General features: G+C 37.3%; 2 protein-coding genes across 2 annotated transcripts; both read right to left on the reverse strand.

The window, feature by feature from the left end:
- Positions 1-2573: 2573 nt before the first annotated feature.
- Positions 2574-4771, reverse strand: LOC148170648 (protein FAM200A-like). The gene is made up of 3 exons (XM_088042206.1): positions 4348-4771; positions 4222-4295; positions 2574-4124 (listed from the first exon to the last, which is right to left on the reverse strand). Exons 1-3 carry the CDS (start codon positions 4769-4771, stop codon positions 2574-2576), a joined length of 2049 nt encoding a protein of 682 aa, XP_087898332.1.
- A 1524-nt stretch (positions 4772-6295) lies between these two features.
- On the reverse strand, positions 6296-7442 carry LOC148170649 (uncharacterized). The gene is made up of 4 exons (XM_088042207.1): positions 7397-7442; positions 6472-7334; positions 6402-6417; positions 6296-6354 (listed from the first exon to the last, which is right to left on the reverse strand). Exons 1-4 carry the CDS (start codon positions 7440-7442, stop codon positions 6296-6298), a joined length of 984 nt encoding a protein of 327 aa, XP_087898333.1.
- Positions 7443-12538: the final 5096 nt, after the last annotated feature.

Consider the following 12538-nt stretch of genomic DNA (forward strand, 5'->3'; position numbering starts at 1 on the left):
TTTAGAGAAGTAATCTTGTACGCTCAAAATGCACGTATTACCGGTTGTGCATTTTGGTAAAGGGCCAACGATGTCTACAGAAATCATCTGCCAAAGTCTGGTGATATTCGGCCGCTACAAATTTGACCGGCTGGAGCCTTCATCTCTGGCTTTGTGGCTAGGCAGGTGCGACAGGATCTCACAAAGCGGCCTACGTCCCACCGCATCTTCGGCAAAAAATACCACAATCTCCTGAAAGCGGTCGATCATGGTTTTAAGCGATTATCTCTTGGCGCCGGCATTTTGGTGGAACGATTCTCTAACTATCTTCGGGGTCTCCCGACAGTGGTTATTCCAGCTTCACCCGACGGTGTAACATACCCTCCGCATCTACTCTCCACTTTGCGTACTTTAACGGGTTCTCTCGTACCCTTTACCCACGGATTTTCCACGACAATAGGTGCATTCAACACATTGATTTTCGGAACCGATCGGGACAATGCGTCTGGCACCTGGTGGTCTTTACCACGTCGGTGCTCAACCTCGAAATCGTATTGTTGCAGTCGAACACTCCAAAGAGCTAATCGACCCGACGGGTTTCTGAGTTTATTCAACCTTTTCAGCGCGTAGTGGTCCGTGATTACCTTAAAATGGTACCCTTCCAGGCAGGGTCGGAATTTCTCAATGACACAACACTGCCAGACACTCCGACTTTATTGCGAAACACATCGAAAACTTCAAATTGATTTTTATTGGTGCTTAATCTCTTTCAGAGTTTTTACCATATTAATCGTGTTACATTAACTGTATTGCATAAGGAATGCATTTTTTTCATTTGAATGAAAAAATCGTTACCGTTATTTTCTGTGGTGGTTCTGGGGTTTGGCTTGTTTATTGGAGTGATGGTGGGGTTTTGGTCAATGGCGCTTCGACAAATTTGGTTTGCTTTTGTGTTTTTTGTCGTCCTAGTTCAATGTACTTTTTTCTTTGTTCGTATACTGCTGGGCGGGTAATATCATTGGAAAGGTACCTTTCTTGGCAGTTTGCGCATATGATTTTGTTTTGGGTTTTTGCATCATCTTTTTGTATTAAACATTTGCTAGTGTTGTACGATTCACCGCATTTTAGGCACCGTGGTCTTGATTGGCAGTGAGTTGTGGAGTGTCCCCAGCCTTGTCATTTGTGACACTGTATTATTGCCGATTTTGTCCGCAATTTTTCCCATCTGGCGATAATCCGAGAGATGGTGCGGCCTTTCATCTGGATCTCGCTGACGGTTGTTAGTTTGGTTATCTGTTATTATACGTTGGGTATTTAGTATTTTTCATTCTGTATGTGTTGACCGCGTTGATTCCTTTGCAAATTAGTTCTCGTTGTTCGAAAATTACGAAACCAAGTGTTTTTTCCTCTTGTGGCAAAAGTGTGCCATTCTAGATCGTTTTTTGATAGTGCGATTTTAATGATCTAAAAGTCTTCGATGGATTTCGCCATTATTATTGTGCTTTTTAGTGTAAATTTGATTTCAGCTTCATGTTCGGTGACTCGGTTAATAATTGCAAATATGTTTTCGATTTTGCATCTTTCATGAATGATTATTGGAGGGGCTTTTTTCTCTTTATTCGTTCTTGTAACTATGTTTTTTTAGTAACTAAATGAAAGGTTATGTTGGCATCTGCAATTTACTGGTCTTCTACATTGCTGACATTATGCATGGGATTTCCGTAACTTCTGGCAATATATCATATGGGTCAAATCTTTTGAGTTTCTTTTTTACGGAAAACTTTTCAAGATTCGTCACATTACTACTTCACCATATATCATCCACAAAGCAATGGAGTCTTTTTTTTCGGTTTTCTTTTGCAACAATGGGGCACGACACCGCCTAGTATTCCTCAAGCCGTTTGTTCTCGGTGTATTTTGTCTGTCCCACTTTTATGTACTCGGTTTTACCCAAGCACAATGGTTTGTTGAATCACTTTGGCTTCAATTACCCCATTCCCATAATTTGAGTTTTTTATATAGCGGTGTTGGATTGTCGTTTGAAGTAGTTCTCCAAAAAAATTGCATCGTTCGTTCAGTTACGGATTCGTTGGTGAACGAAATTTTAGTGAATGAGGGGGGGGGGGGGGTAAAGCATTTTCTTTTGCGGTTCGTGCGTTTAAAAATTTCAATAAAGACCCATAAATTTGGTGCAAATCAACTCCAACTCTAAATAGCTTCAAATGAACTTCTTAACTTGTGTAATTTCTTTCGTACCATGCCGAGAAAAACGAGAAAGTAAACAGTAAAGAATTCTGGTGGTTTCTTGTGCAAGCAGCATCGTTGTTAATCATATGTTGTACTCTGAAAATAAGTTTTAATTAGTAAGAACTATGCGTCTTGAACATGCGGCATGCAAATTTTAGCAACACAACCTAAAATGATTCTTTAAACTCACCCTGTTAAAATATGAAGAATTGGCATCTCGCATTTCCTTTAGACCAGTGTTTTTCAATCTGTGGGTCGCGACCCCTAGGGGGGTCGCGAAGCCTTACTCGGGGGGTCGCCGATTGAAAGAAAAAGGCAAGGTCTAACACTACAATATAAACACAATTTTAGTGAGAAGAATGCGCTTGTTTATTTTTTAAAAATTTATCAAATCGTGGTACTATTTTCGAAACGTTAACAATTAAATCCTTTTCTAATTGCAGTCTATTTCTTTTTTTAGTTTTAATGTCTACCATGGCAGAAAATGTCAGTTCACACAAATATGAAGTGGCGAATGGCACTAATAATTTTAGAGCTTCCCTTGCCAGCTCTGGATATTCGTGTTTTCTTTTCATCCAAAATACGTCGACACTTTGCGAATAAAATTCCATTTTAAGCATGCTATCGGCAGCTAAATCTAGAAGGCATTCTTTCATATTTGTGGTGACATCAGCGAGATCTACTGATTTGTCCAAAAAAAGGTTTAAAATCCATCTTCGCCCATTGTCAGCTTCAGAGTGCAAGTCTGGAAAGTATGTCAAAAGTTTGTCTTGTAAATTATGCAAGCTCTGTATCATGCAAGGAATGTGAGCACTTATTACAAGACTTTGGTCTGATGTGTTTTCTTCAATAATCTTCTGAACACATGGAAAAGACTCAAATATATTGTTTTGCAAAGAGGATGACCACAAGCGAAGTTTTGCGTGAAATGCTTTGACTTTATCTTTGGCTGTTAAAATATTTTCTTCTCGACCTTGGAGGTTGTTGTTCAAACTATTAAGGTGGCTAAAAAGATCTGCCAAAAATGCTAATTTCAAGAGCCAAATAGGGTCACAAAAACGACTAGCATGTTCAGATTTTGTATCTTGTAAGAACATTAACAATTCAGCTCTCAGTTCTAGAACTCTTGTAAAAACCTTTCCTTTGGATAACCATCTGACCTCTGTATGATAAAGAAGATTTTGATGAAGCGAGCCCATATCTTCACAAACGATTCTGAATAGCCGGGTTTGCAAGGCTTTACCTTTGATAGAATTTACAATTTTTATTACCTCCTTGAGCACGTCATTTAAATCAGAAGGTACTACCTTAGCAGCTAGAGCCTGTCGATGAAGAAAACAGTGTGTCCAGGATGTGTTTGGCATTATTGATTTTAATTTCGCAACGAGTCCGCTATTTTTGCCAGTCATAGCTTTCGCGCCATCGCTACAGATAGCGATACATTTTTTCCAGTCAATATCGTAGTCGCTAGTGCTTTGTAAAAACATATCGTACAAACACTGGCCAGAAGTGTTGGCAGGAAGTGCTTTGCAAAATAAGATTTCTTCCATGATACTCTCGTCTGCTTCAAAGCGCACAAATACTACAAACTGAGCACAATCTGAAACATCTGTAGATTCATCAAACTGCAAAGCAAAATGTTGGCTGTTCTTTAATTTTTCGACTACTTGTTCTTGAATATCATTGACCATATCGTTTATTCTGCGTGAAATAGTATTATCAGAAAGTGGTATGTTTTTTAACTTGTTTGCCTCCTGCTTACTGACCATAATTTCAACCATATCTAGTGCTGCTGGCAAAATAAGATTTTCGGCAATTGTATGTGGTTTCCCTGCTTTAGCAACTCGATAAGCGACTTTGTAGCTAGCTAATAATGCTGACTCATTGACACCGGATGCCTGAAAATATACCAAACAATATAAAAGTGAATAGCCTTGACTTGAGCTTATGGCTTAACAACACTTTGTGGAGACTAGGAAAACACTATTTTAATACCTGAATCATAGTATTTTGCTGCTGACTAAGAGCTTTCAACTTTCGTTCGAAGAAATCCAACGGCTTATCAGCTTCTATGCTTGGTTGTGAGATGCCGCATAAGCTTTGACGGTTTCATACTCTCACGTGATAAAACATCACCGCAAATTACACATTGAGGTTTATTATTTATGACTGTGAACCCGTATTTCAAATAGCTGTCATCGTAATGTCTTTTTTTTTTCGGGTTTGATTCACCACCACCGGTATTGACACTCGTATCAGATAGTGCAGGCCTTTTAAGAAACTTATCCATATTAGAAAAAACAAAAGAATAACGCACGTACGCGCTTAACTGAGTGAGACAGTTGAAACAAAAGAAATATGCGGGCAGCGGCGCGTCCTGTCGCCGCAACAACAATACGGTGTGGCAACGTCGCAGTGGTACGCACGGGACGCCGCGCCGCGTACGTGTACTTGCGGGGGATTCCCAACAGAAATTATCACTTAAAGGCGAGTTCACATTCTTAAAGCTGATACATATGAAATCAATTTGCGCATGCGTCCCCATCAGAATGAGCTGCAGTTAAAACTACACGCTTCGGGCTCGAGGCATGCAAAATCATTAACGTAGTCTTTTAATTAAATTTTATAATTTCTTTCTCTTTCTATGGAACAAGGGGGTCGCAAGAATTTTTCAATCTGTAAAGGGGTCGCGAAATCAAAAAGATTGAAAAACACTGCTTTAGACTTTGGCACTTGGGTACACTGACTCGACTTTGTGCAGGTTACGCTGGCCTTCTTTAATTTCTACAACTTTTTGCAGTCAGTCTATCTTTTTTTCTCTCTGAAAGAAAACGATTAGTTAGATTATAAAAAACATGACGCAACGTTTATAAGTAACAGTTTCTTAATGTTTTTCTTAACAAAGTTCTGCAAGAACCTCCCTCCTTCTTGCAAAAAGTGTGAAAAAGTTTCATTAAGAACATGTTTGTTAGCTTACCTAAAAAAGACGAGGCAAACAATCTGAAATGGACGAAACCATCCATTTTTAATTAATGGTAATTGATTATTGCTCTAATTCTAACTGATTACAATAACTTGTAAATTCCATTTGATGGCAATCCAAGAGCTGAGGTGCTAGTCCTTTGGCAAACCTTCGCCCGTCCTAAAACAAACCAAACAGTTTTACGTGTTAATCCTTCTCTGATACTACCAAAGCCATGACATCATAAAGACACTAAATTTAAATCCCAGATTTGCAATCTGCGTACACTGATGTATAATATCTCAAGTTAACTCTAAAAAATAAGCGAGATGTCGATATCAGAAGTTTGGCATAGTTTTAGTCATAAACTATTTCTTATGTAAAAAATCGCGAGAAAAACGATGGCGCAAACCGCATCTCAATATCTGAAATAGTTTCCGAGATATCGAGCACGAATTGTTTTGAACCTTCAAAAATTTGGCCCTCTGGCGACAACCCAAAAATTCAAACGGCCATAACTCAGTTATTTGTTGACGAAAATTTAAAAATTCTCATGTTTTTGGATTCAGCGTGACATTCTGGGTAAAATGAGACCTAAATTTGTTGAGTATGCTTAATAAATAAACGAGGTATTGGCCAAAAACTGTTTTGGAAACGTCATTGTAGGGTGATTTTTAATCAATGTTTTCAAAATGAAAACGACGTTTAATAGCTTTGAATTTACATCAGTCGAAAGAGGAGCTCGAAGTCTACCTAGTGACTAAATTTGAGATCTATCGTACAAATAGTTTACGATTTATGGCCAAAAATAAAAAAAAAATAAAAATTTTCATCGAAGTATGCATAGCTGGTATAGGAGGCAACGTTGTCGATGCGTCTTCGATGTTTTCAGCTATATTTGTATCATTGATTGTAACACCATTAGAGTTTGGAGCTGGCAAAGGCGTGGGTGGTGCAGTAGAAGCCATGTCAGGTTGTGGTCATTGCATAAAAAATTTTCTTCCTTAAATACATTCGGATTGTAGGGATATATGCCTGTAAATTTAAAGCCTTCCACAGCATCAGACAAAGTAGCAGCCTTAAAATAGGCAGGTGTAAGTGTGGAGGCTAGTTGATAAGGTATAAAAGCGAGACTTGGGTGATTTTTGTGCCATATTTCACATTCGCTGGCGTAGAATTTTTTTAAGCTATTGAAAAAACAGCAATCCAAGGCCTGAGTTCGGTGGCTGCTATGAGGAGGTGAATGTTAATGCATATATGTGATTGTCACGGAAAAAGTTCACAGCCTTTAAAGAGCAATGTGACGTATGATTATCCAAAATGAGTAGAACAGGGTTTTTGGCAGATGGTTTTAGATGATCTTTAAAATGGAAGAGCCAGTCCGGAAAGATGTCACTGTTAATGAAACTGGAATCAGATACCATGCCAATGGCAGAAGGTGGAGCGCCATCCAAAAGTTCAGTTTTCATTCTTTCATAGTATCCACTAGCGCTCATCGCACACACTATAGTCACGTTGGTTTCTCTTTCAGCGCTTGAAATTTTATTCACACATCGTTTCCCTTTGGTAGATATTACTTTCGGTGGTTTATTAGGAACTGTAAATATCCCTGTTTCGTCCATATTAAATATAGCATGGGGCGGGAAATTGTAGACATCCATGAGGTCAGACTGATTTTTAAAGAAACGGTCGCATTGAGGCTTGTTAAAGCCTATGGCTGGAGCAATACTCGTTGAGGTAGGTTGCCTCAAAGACAAATCTGGATGTCTTTTACGAAAACCTTGTAGCCACTCTTTACCAGACATTTTTTTCTCTGCATTAAAACGATGCGGTATGTTGTTTTTTTCTGCAAATTGAAATGCTAGTTCCCTAAGTCCTTTTGGAGTTAGCCCATAAAACATTTCATCAATTTTTTTAATATAGTCACATAGTTCTTCCTCCATCTCCGATGAAAAAATAGTGTCATTTCTCCTAAGAGACGTAGCTGGTGTAGCTCTTTTAAGTCTCTTACGAAAAGTGGCTTCATTAAGTTCTAGCGAATGGGCTACGCTCCTTATTGATTCGCCGCCATTAACACGCTGTCTTGCGTTTTCAAGATCGGTAATGGACCAGAGACTTCGATCTGAAGTCCGTTTTCGTCGACATACTGAAATAGAAAAAAATAACAAAATTGTGTAGTACAATACAAAATTTCTTGCGAGTCTCAACGTGTTTGAAAATTAATTTGTGTTGAATGGGCGGAGTCACCCGACATGAATTTTAATTTTCATGTATGCTTGGGACTTGGGAAGTCAGGGAATTATTTAATCGAGCGTTTCTCTCATTAAAGATTTTTGGTGCGCTGAGAAGCACGTCTGCCGTACCGACTCTTGTAAATTGAGTCCATAAAGTCTTTTCTTTAAAATCTAGTCTGAATGTGAATCTCAAAATAATCTACATATTTACAATGCATATAAATGTAAAAAATTACAAAATTTACAACGTCAGCCATTCGATGATAACGGACGGGACATTCGGACAAAAATTATTTGTTAGTTTTGTCCATCTTAAGAGTATTATTTTTATAATAAAGTAAAGAAAATACGCCCATGTTAATTGACCCTCAACACTTTCATAATTGACCTATAAATGATGATCATGCTACAGCTGTCAAGAGTAAAAATTTTTTGAAAAATGATAACGGACGGGACAGGGTATGACCTACTTTGAAAGTTGTAACAATTTTAATCAAAATTTTCTGCGAAGTATTGTGAACATTACCTACGAATGTGATATGGTTGGATTGAACCAAGATTGAGTAATAATTTAACACAATGTTTTATTTAATATTTGTTAAGGGATCGTTTTTTCAACGCTAATGTTTATAACGGACGGGACAAAAAAATCGATTTTATTTATTTCAACGAACTATTTAAAAACACGACAAATATTAAAATTAACACTTTCTGTAACACGCTTAGTCAATATTTCTGTGTTATTTAGGTGTTGAAAATGATATTTTTGTCGAATTTTTTCAATTTGTAACACCTTTTTCCATCTATCTTCTTAACTTCCTCAGCACTGATGAATATTACGTTTACATTTTGCAGTTTTCTTTGGGCACACTTAAAAAGTTAGCAGGGTTCACATCAGGCTCTTCGGCTTTTAACCCAAACACATCGCTTAACTAAGCCTCCAATAGCATCCACGGCTCCTTTACCATGAAAACTGGCAAAAAAGTTCCATTCACTGGATGTTATTCCGAAATCTTTTTGAAAGAAACATAAATTGGCCAACGTATCTTTATAAAAATGTCCCATTCCAATGTCCCATATTGTTTTTAAAAAAAGCGTACACCAAGTATTTATTATGCGATAAATCGTCGCTAATTATGGCAAATGAAGCTTTACTGCGTACAGTTTTTCGTCCTGAGACACCAACGAGTAATTTTTGGCGAAATCTATTTGAAATACTACTTTATTGTCTTTTAGATTATTTTGACGAATAGTTCTAACAGAACTTTTGAGAAGTAACAACTTTAAACCCATGCTTAGGCTCTCTGCGCAGTTACGATGGTTTTGTTTGTTTGAAATCTTTCTACTGCCGTCAAGGGGATGGTGACTACCCGCACTAGTGTGGAAGGGGGTACAACCCGATCAGAGATTCTAACATGGTGTTCTCCTCGAAAATATGAAAAATATAGATGCGATCCTATGTTTTAACAGCGACGATATGTACAGTATGTTCGGAAAGTCGCGCACCATCGTGAAACTGTATCATCGGACAATGCCATAGGTCAATTTAATTTTTCGAGATATGATGGACTGAAGAGGAAAAGGTTAATGCTAAAATTAGCGATTTCTGTGCAATAATTTGTTACCTAAAGGACATTTTGCGCAAAAGCGTTTTTGTTGATTTGATGAAGTGGACTGTATTAAATATTCTTTAGTTGTTTTATTTTGTTTATTTTCAAAAAAAATCTTTTTATTATTTTGTAGTTAAGGAAGTTAATAGTTAAAAAATAGTTATACAACCAACTATTGTCTTCCGGAACTTCTTCTTTGACGGCAGCTATCCCCATTGGCGGCGTCGATTCCAAAATCTTGTCAGCTACCTCGGCAATCTTTTCAAGACTGTTGTCGGCCAGAGAAATTAATATAGGTTGAATATTCGCTGGCATCTGCTGCAAAAATAGTTCTCGTAGAGCCGTTTGGCTCACACAGCCACTGTCATGCCCTAGATTTTGCATTTGTCGCAACAGTTGTTTCTGATAACGAAATTCTCTGGATGATTGCCTTTTTTAAAGTGGTATAGGGAGTGGTCTCATTTGGTGTCGTAATGACATCACACACCTCACAAGCGACTTCAGGGGGAAGAACGGTCAGTAGGTGGTTGAATTTTGTATCCTCCTTCGTACTCTTCCCGATGGCAAACTTCGCCTCTTGGGTTTCTCTTGGGTTGTACGTTCTCCTTGACCATTTAGGAACTCTTACTCAGGAGGATCTGCTTAGGTTTTCAGGAAAGTTGCTTAGTTACAGGATTCTCAATAAGGGTGAGGTTAAGTAAACAGGGAAAAAGAATGGTCGATCTCGTTGTTCTCGCCACTCCTTCGGCACCATATGTGTGAACTTACGTAGAAATAACCTGAAGCCGTCCCTTCCAGATGACGCAGTTTTTTGTCGGTTCCGCTGAGTGGTCACTCTGCCTCCACTTTGCCTTCCGGTTCTTTGGTGGTACTCTGTGGTACTCCTGGAAGTCTGATGTTCCCTCTAGCCACCACTAGGACAGTCTGGTCTTGTCGTGACATCTCGGACGGTCCATCGGTGATGGGGACGAACAAAAGACAACAATTACAAACTAATAGATTTAACTACTAATCTAACCTTCCAAGCTAATTACAAATTACTCTGACGTTTACATGGATTATCTTACTCTAAAACTGACAACAAGAATACGAACATGACATTGTTGTTATCTAGCCGACCTTCACCTTTCAATCAGGTGTTTCATTAAGCGCGTTACCCATATCTTCCAACCCAAATAAAATTTAAAACTTCCTTCATTTATTTTTTGTCAAAAAAAAGTTTCTCGTTCATCCCCCTTTTTTGTGTCTGTCTGCTCACCTTAATTTAATCTCTTTTCTCCTTCGCTAAAATTCCTCGGTGGGTAGAGTGTAATACTGGCACTCTGCCCCTTTGCCAATCCGAATAGGGTCTCCTTCCCTATCTCCACATGGCACGTGCTCTGCGTTGCCCTACTAAATACTACAGGCGATTTTATTATTTCTTTCACTTTTTTATCAAATAAATTTTGACACTCAGTCGTCCTCAGTTAACAGAGAAAGCGCTAAAAGTTTTTCATTTAGCGTGAATCTTCGGTCACGAGGATTGATGTGCCATGTTCGAATCTGCATCATAATAAACATCTAAATGGCTTCATTTACAGGGTGTAAATAATTGGCCAAACTTGGGGACTTTTATTTATTTACCTAATCTTATCTATTATTTAATTGTAATTAATAATAATAGTGATATTATATAATGTGATGATCATCACGTTAATACAAGTGAAACAACATTATTCAGGTAATACAAAACAAAAGTGTTTTCTTAAGGTATATGTCATTACCAAAATATAATAGAGTGTCTGTATTAAACATACAGTAACGCCACATTAAAAGTTTATTTTGATTGGGCGTCTATAATCATTATACATAAAATTTTATTTTTGTACATGAAATCGACGTACTCGCTTAAAAAATACTCCGAAATAATATTTTTCGAATTTGCCGCTTTAATAGGTCCATTAGAGTACTCAATTTGAAATCGTTTATAGGTATTAATTATTATTACTAATAAGAGAATTCAAAGTAGGAAATTTTGTTTTTAAAGAGTTTGCAGAACTAACTAGTTTGGCTGTCACCTGTTTTCCGTCAAGTTCTTGGTCAATTTCACCATTACAGATTTTACGATTCTTGTTTAATAAATTGGTGCGTGAGTAAAAAATGTATCAATATAATTGAATTGTCCTTTGCGGCCAACAATATATGTACCTAAATACAATAGTTGTGAATACAGGTTGTGACGTTAGGTTAAAATTCAGTGACAGTGACTCAATAAATGTCAAATTTTACATTGAATTTGAAAATCAACTGGCAAGTCGTGGTTACAAAACCATTACCAATCGTGTAACTCGAAAACTCAGAATTGTAAAATTTCAATTTTTTATTAAAAAAGGGTGCAAATTCGAAAAAAATGTATAAAGGACTTGTTTAATAATGGCATTGGTGCACTCGTTTCATACAAAACTCGCCTACGGCTCGTTTTCTACACCGGGAAATTGTGCACCAAATTGGCCATTATAAAACACGTTCTTTAATATACTATTTTCCTAATTTGTATTTTAAACATTCCCACGTTGTTACGGAAATAAGCCTATTATAGCATTCCGTATCGAAATAGCTCTGTTACACTAACAAATTAGGAAAAATAGTATAAAAAGTTTTTGCAAAATGCATTGCATTCGTCAATCTCAAAATTTTTTGTTTTTTAAACGGCTGAATTGCTTTCTACAAAATTTAGCAAATTGATTCCAGATGTTGAAGGCTGCGGTTCAGATGCGATAACATGGATGGTCTTATTGTTCTCTAAAAGGTTTGGAAATTAGTTACTAACAAAAGTTGAAACACCTCTACCTTCAAAAGCATTTGGTGATTTAGTGGTTAAACTACATAATGGGCTTAATGGCAAGCTCACTTGAATAGTGATAGGAACTACAATTCAAAGATTATAAATCCTTGTTCAAATAGTACTTGTCTTTGTTCTTTACCTGGCAAAAATAGTGTTGGCACTGCATCTTTCCGGAGACCACGTTTTGTACCCGGAACAAGATACTCTTCACTAAAATGTTTATTGCAAACAAAGTATGATCGACAGGTAAGGCCTTCTAAAACTAAATTTCTGACTGCAGCCACCCATTGCTTCAATAACTTGGCATCTTTTGGGAACCGATGCCTTTTTTCAATTCGATAAATACATCCCGGAACACAACATTTATATTTCTAGATGACACTTTTTGTCTCGTCCATAGTGGTCATAATATGCAAAATTATCTGGAAAATATTACAAATTGTTGTATGTGCATACATTCCAACAACGATAATTGCATTTTTTCATTGAAACTTACCACAACTAAAAACAAGATTGCGAATAGTTCTGAAAAGAACTCTAAACTTGAATGAACAAACCCGTTTGTAAACCAAACACTTAAGTAAATCCACAAAATTTCGCGCTGAACAAGTTAAAAAAACTGTTTTAAGAAATTCTCATGACAAATTATTGACATGCGCGTCGCTTGTGTCTAAATCGACAA

This window comes from Gnatocerus cornutus, chromosome 7 (genome assembly GCF_029298725.1).
Source record: "Gnatocerus cornutus isolate USDA-ARS CGAHR chromosome 7, icGnaCorn1.1, whole genome shotgun sequence".
NCBI classification, from domain to species: domain Eukaryota; kingdom Metazoa; phylum Arthropoda; class Insecta; order Coleoptera; family Tenebrionidae; genus Gnatocerus; species Gnatocerus cornutus.